Source organism: Somniosus microcephalus, chromosome 29 (genome assembly GCF_052327205.1).
Source record: "Somniosus microcephalus isolate GS21.2 chromosome 29, FLI_Smic_1.0, whole genome shotgun sequence".
NCBI lineage: Eukaryota > Metazoa > Chordata > Chondrichthyes > Squaliformes > Somniosidae > Somniosus > Somniosus microcephalus.
In genome coordinates, this window is record NC_141015.1 from 5,970,187 (window position 1) to 5,977,128 (window position 6,942).

The 6,942-nt window shown below is 43.2% G+C and overlaps 1 protein-coding gene across 1 annotated transcript; it reads left to right on the forward strand.

Annotated features, from left to right (window-relative positions):
- Window positions 1-5,254: 5,254 nt before the first annotated feature.
- Window positions 5,255-6,371, forward strand: LOC147098409 (histone H2B-like). The gene has a single exon (XM_085970044.1). It carries the CDS (start codon window positions 5,279-5,281, stop codon window positions 5,651-5,653), a length of 375 nt encoding a protein of 124 aa, XP_085826170.1. The 5' UTR covers window positions 5,255-5,278; the 3' UTR covers window positions 5,654-6,371.
- Window positions 6,372-6,942: the final 571 nt, after the last annotated feature.

The following is a 6,942-nucleotide window of genomic DNA, read 5'->3' on the forward strand; positions in this document are numbered from 1 at the left end:
ATAAATAATTAATTGTAAATTGTAAAGGCTACCTAGGTTGGAGTATGTTTTAAAAGGAGGGGTGAATGTGGTGATTATTCTTGTTTTGTAAGAAGTATTGTGATTGGTTGCCTGTTTCCTGCCTTGAGATATATGCTGTAAACTCATTGGTAGTTGATGTCATGTGATTTGTGGTGGCCATCTTAAATTCAGTTCTCTACAGCCTTGGTTGGGAATGGGTGTTGAAGATGTGCTGCTGGGTTTTTAAGGTTAATAAAGCCTAGATTTAGAAAGGCAAATCTACTCTTCATTTCAACCACACAATCACACATACCAGAAAACACAGGTACAAAATAAAGCCCATATATACATACCATACTCTGACTGGTACAAAGAAATACCCACACGCACATCCCAGAGACTTTGAGGTAAAGAATAAAACACATACACACGGGGCAGCAACTGAATATTACAGTCAAAAACCCAAACTCACATCCCAGAGATATAAAAATTAGAAGCAGGAGGAGGCCATACAGCTCCTCGAACCTCACAGATACATAATAAAGCCACTCTCACACACCAGAGACTGTCAGGCACAGAATGACCACGCATGCTTCCATTCCAGAAACTAACAGGTAAAGATTAAAACCTGGCACTCTGAAGCAGAAAGTGACAGGTATAGATTAAAACTCACACACACACGCCAAAGACTAACATATACAGAGTAAAAACTGCACACACATCCCAGCGTATGACAGATACAGAGTAAAACCCCCACATACATACCAGATTATGGCATATACAGAGTAAAACCCCCACACACATCCCAGAGTATAACATTTACAGAGTAAAACCCACACACATCCCAGAGACAGACAGATACAGAATAAAGTGCTCACTCATACACCAAAGACTGAGATTCAAAGTAGTTTCCACGTTCACATACCAGAGGCTAACAGATGCAGAGTAAAACTCACACTCACATCCCAGAAACTAACAGGTACTGATTGAAATCCACGCATACAACAAAAACTAAAAAGTACACAATAGAACCCACTGGCACATACAAGAAACCAAAATGTACAGAATAAATCTGATCATCACGAACCAGACACTGACAGCTACAAAGAAAAACACACACTCTGATACCAGAAACTGACAGAGACAAAATAATCTCACACCTGTGATTGACTGATACAGAAGAAACCCACACTCACATACCAGAAGCTGATGGGTACATAAAAAAAACACACCTTTGCATAGCAGAAAAAGAACATAGTGAAAAAGTCACTCACATAGCAGAGGCTGACAGATAAAGACAAAAACCCACACTCACGAACCAGAAACTTTCAGATTCAGAGTGAACCCTTTCTTCCAGTGTGGAAATTGACAGGTAGAAAGGAAAACCCACACTCATGTATCAGAAACTGACTGGTACTGAATAAAACCAGTACTAGCATACCAGATATCGATGGGTACAGATTAGAACCCACATTCACAAACCAGAGACTGATTGATGCAGTAAAACTCACAATCACAAATCAGAAACAGCCAGCTATAGCAGAAAACCCAGAATCACATTTCAGACACTGATAGATAGAGAATAAAAAAAGTATTCAAATATCATAGTCAGACAGACAGACTAAAACCCACATTCACAAACCAAAGACTGACAGAAACAGAGTAAAATCCATTCTCACAGAACGGAAATTGAAAGATGCAGAATAAAACCCACACTCACATATCAGACTGACTGGTAGAGTAAAACCTAAAATTCACACAGCAGAAACTGACAGGCACAGGGTAAAACCCACATTTACGTACCAGGGACTGACAGGTATAGGTTGATTCAAACATTGACACAAAGTATCAGAGGGTGACAGAATCAGAATGAATCCCACATACACATGCAGAACCAGAAAGTGAGAGAGACACAATGAATCCCTCACTGACACCGATTATTAAAGACTGATTGCTACAGAATGAATCTCACTCACACACAAAATCCAGAGGCTAACAGAAAATGCGCCTCACTGTCACATACAGTACTAGACACTGACAAATACAGAATCAATCACACAATGACAAGAGTTTCAGAGACACATATACAGAATTATTCTCACTCTCACACAAAGTACCAGAGACTGAAAGACACAGAATTAATCTAATTCCAAGACAGACCACAAGAGACTAACATATATAGCATAAATCCCACTCATACATACAGTATCAGAGAATGACACATACATAGAATCATAGAAATTTACAGCACGGAAGGAGGCCATTTTGGCCCATTGTGTCCGCGCTGGCCAACAAAGAGCTATCAACCTAATCCCACTTCCCAGCTCTTGGTCCATAGCCCTGCAGGTTAGAATATCCCAATTGCACATCCAAGTACTTTTTAAATGTGGTTAGGTTTCCTGCCTCTACCACCCTTTCAGGCAGTGAGTTCCAGACCACAATAACCCTCTGGGTGAAGAAATTTCCCCTCAAATCCCATCTAAACATTCCCCTAAATACTTTAAATCTATGCCCCTGGTTTTTGACCCCACTGTTAAGGGAAATAGGTCCTTTCTATCCACTTTATCTGTGCACCTCATAATTTTACACACCTCAATAAGGACTCCCCTCAACGTCCTCTGTTCCAAGGAAAACAGACCAAGCCTATCCAGTCTATCCACATATTTAAGATTCACTACTCCTGGCAAGATCCTTGTAAATCTGCTCTGTATCCTCTCTAGTGCAATCACATCTTTGCTGTAATGTGGTGACCAGAATTGCATGCAGTACTCTAGCTGAGGCCTAACTAGTGTTTTATACAGTTGAAACATAACCCCCCTGCTCTTGTATTCTACTCCACGGCTAATAAAGGCAACCATTTCTTATGCCTTCTTAACCACCTTATATACTTGGCCTGCTACCTTCAGGGATCTGTGGACATGCATTCCAAGGTGCCTTTGTTTCTCTACACTGCTCAGTGTCCTACCATTTAATCTGTATTCCCTTTCCTTTTTACCCCTCCCCAAATGCATTACATCACACTTCTCCGGATTGAATTCCATCTGCCACTGTTCTGCCCACCTTACCAATTTATTGATATCTTCCTGCAGTCTAAAGCTTCCTGCTTCAGTATCAACCACACAGCCGATTTTAGTATCAACTGCAAACTTCTTAATCATACCCCCTATATTCAAGGCAAGATCGTTGATATATACCACAAAAAGCAAGGGACCTAGTGCTGAGCCCTGCAGTATGACTCCCACACTCAAAAACAGTACCAGAGACTAACAGATACAAAATTAATTTAACTCTCACACACAGTATCAGGGACTGACATATACAGAACGAATCCCACACTTTCATACAACACCGAGACTGACAGATACTGAATTAATCTAACTCTCACATACAGAATCATAGACTGACAAAGAGAAAATGAATCACACACTACCTCAGAGAATCAGAGACAGACAGGCACATAATGAATCCCACACTCATATACAGTACCAGAAAATGATAGGGATAAAATGAATCCCAATCTGATACAGAATATTAAAGACTGAATGATACAGAATGAATCTCACTCTCAAACATAATACCAGAGACTGACAGACACAGAATGTACCTCACTGTCACATAGAGTATTTGACACTGACTAATACAGAATTAATCCACACTGACACAGATTATCAGAGACTGACAGGCACAGATAAATCTCACGCTCACATACTGTATCAGAGACGGTCAGATACACAGGATTAATCTCACACTCACTTACATTACCAGATAGTGAGAGACAGAATTAAACTGACACTCACATGCAGTATCAGAGATGACAGATACACAGAATGAATCTCACACTCTGAAACAGTACCAAATAGTGACAGAGACAACATTAATCTAACTCACACATACAGTATCAGAGACTGAAAGGTACAGAATAAATCCTAAACTCACATGCCATAGCAGGAACAACAGATATAGAATAAATCTCAGTCTCACATACAGTATTAGACATTGTCAGAGAAAGAGAATTAATCTCACACTGACACAACGTATCAGACGGTGACAGACCCAGGATTAATACACACTCATACACAGTACCAGCAAATGATAGAGACAAAGTTAACCCCACATTAAATGCTGATTGGTGCAGAATGAATCTGACTCTCACATACAGTACCAGAGATTGACAGATATATAACTACACTAACATGGATATATAGAACACAGACTGACAGACAGAGAATGAGTCTCACAGTAACACAGAGCATCACAGGGCCTGGCAGATACAGAATGAGTACACAATCACAGGCAGTACAATTAATTTGCAGAGAGGTTCATTCCCACACTCACATACAGTACCAGATACTAGCAGAGATGGAAAGAATCTCAAACCAACATCAAGTACCAGAGACTGATTGGTGCAGTACGAATTCCACTTTCATACACCGAGTGTATAGCATATTCATGCAGACTCCTTAGCAGAAATATAGTGCGAGAGGCGGACTGATTCAGAACTAATTCGACACTAATGTACAGTACCAGAGACTAACAGTTACAGAATGAATCTCAGACTCGCACACCGTCCCAGTGACTGACAGATACAGAATGAAACACAGACTCGCACGTCTCAATGACTAAAAGATGCAGAATGAATCTCAGACTCGCACATCCCAGTGACAGACAGATACAGAATTAATATCACACACACGTACACTACCAGAGAATGAAAGATTCCGAATGAATCCCAACACTGACACACGGTACCAGAGTCTGACGGATACAGATGGAATCCCACACTGACACATGTAACAGAGACTGAGATTGAGAATGATTCCAACACTTACATAAATAACCAGAGACTGATACAGAAATATTCACAAACACACACAGTACTAGGGACTGGCATTACTGAACTAAAGTGGCGCAGACCACCCCGTAAGGCTTGAATATAGAGCACAGGTTGGACATTTAAGTTGCAGACCCGTGCAGCAGAAGTGCTTGGGGCCTCTTTAATGGTCTGGGAAATGGAGAATGGGAAGATGATAATTCCTCTGCGCTTGCAATGACCTTTCTGACTGCAGGGGCGTGCTTGTGACAGATATTCAATCTGATTGGATACATATAGCAGCCAATCAGAGAGATGAAGAACAATGGGAAATGACATCACTCCTCAGCAGCCAGTCACAACCATTTCCTTCACCCATCCCTCATTAGCATAGCGCGGTGGGGGCAGCCTATTTAAGCCGGCCCGGAGTGGGATTGCGTCATTTTGTGTCTCAATTCGATTTTGGGAATGGTTGGTGAAAAGAAAACAGTTGCCAAGAAGGGCGCCAAGACAACTGTCACTAAACCGGCAGCGAAGGGCGGCAAGAAGCGCAGAAAGTCGAGGAAGGAGAGTTACTCCATCTACATCTACAAAGTGATGAAGCAGGTTCACCCCGACACCGGCATCTCCTCCAAGGCCATGGGCATCATGAACTCGTTTGTGAACGATATTTTCGAGCGCATCGCGGGTGAGGCTTCCCGCCTGGCCCATTACAACAAGCGGCACACCATCAGTTCCCGGGAGATCCAGACCGCCGTGCGCCTGCTGCTGCCCGGGGAGCTGGCCAAGCACGCCGTGTCGGAAGGGACAAAGGCGGTGACCAAATACACCAGCTCCAAGTAAAACTCCACGCTGTCCTGAAAGAACAAACCCAAAACACAACGGCTCTTTTAAGAGCCACCCACAATCTCTGAAAGAGTTACACAAACGCATCTCCATTTAGACACAATTTACTGTAATTAGTTCCTGAACAAGTGTGTTTGAGAACATTTGAATTTCCAGCTTTAGATTTAATTCTGTATTCTCATAAGCAGTTTCACTGACCGGATCGACCTTAGCGTCTTTGTTGAATTCCCTGTCCAATAAACTACAAACACGACCCGTGGCCGCTATTTCCCTTTGCACTCAGACTCTATTGCCAGAGCCTGCCGAAGAATTAAAAGCTTTTTTTTGGAATGAGACTCGGATTTGAGAAGGGCCGAATGGCCGTCAATGTGCTGTAATGATTCTGTAATAGATTTGAAGTGCAGAGTGCCTCCATTAATGAATTTTAATTATATTGTCCGCCTATTGCTTTTCTGGAAAGCGAGTGGTCAGGGTCTGGCATGAACTGACTGAGAGGGAGGTGGACGCAGACTCAATCGTAGCGTTCAACAGCGAATTGGATAAGTACCGGTAGGGAAAAAATGCAGGGCTGCGGAGAAAGGGCGGGGGAGCGGGATTAGCTGAAGTGTTCTTGCAGAGAGCCGGCACGGGCTCGATGGGCCGAATTGCCTCCTACTGTGAGGTTATGATTCTGTAATCGATTTGAAGTGCAGCGTGCCCACTTAATTGATTTTTAATTATATATTCCGTTTACTGCTTTTCTGGAAATCCCAGGATGTCTCTGAAAGTGTATTTAGTTTTTGTGAAGATTTTACAGAGGATTTTAACGTCAACGTGGAGAGGTTGCTGGAAGCTCAGAGCCCTTTCTCTCTGAATCTGTCTTCCCTCCCGCTCTCTCTCCACTCTCTCTTTCACACACCCCCCCCCCCCCCCCCCACCCCCCTTCACGTACAGTCTGCCTTTCTCAGCCAGGTCCGCTCAGGCTGCATAAATAAAGTTGCAAGGCAAGAAATTTTCATTCAGCGACGATTTCAGTTAAGAATCAATATGACAGGACGAGGTAAAGGAGGCAAAGGACTTGGCAAAGGCGGAGCCAAGCGCCACCGTAAAGTGCTCCGTGACAACATCCAGGGCATCACCAAACCAGCCATCCGCCGCCTCGCTCGCCGTGGCGGTGTCAAGCGGATCTCAGGTCTGATCTACGAGGAGACCCGCGGGGTGCTGAAGGTTTTCCTGGAGAATGTGATCAGGGATGCGGTCACCTACACTGAGCACGCCAAGCGCAAGACGGTCACGGCCATGGATGT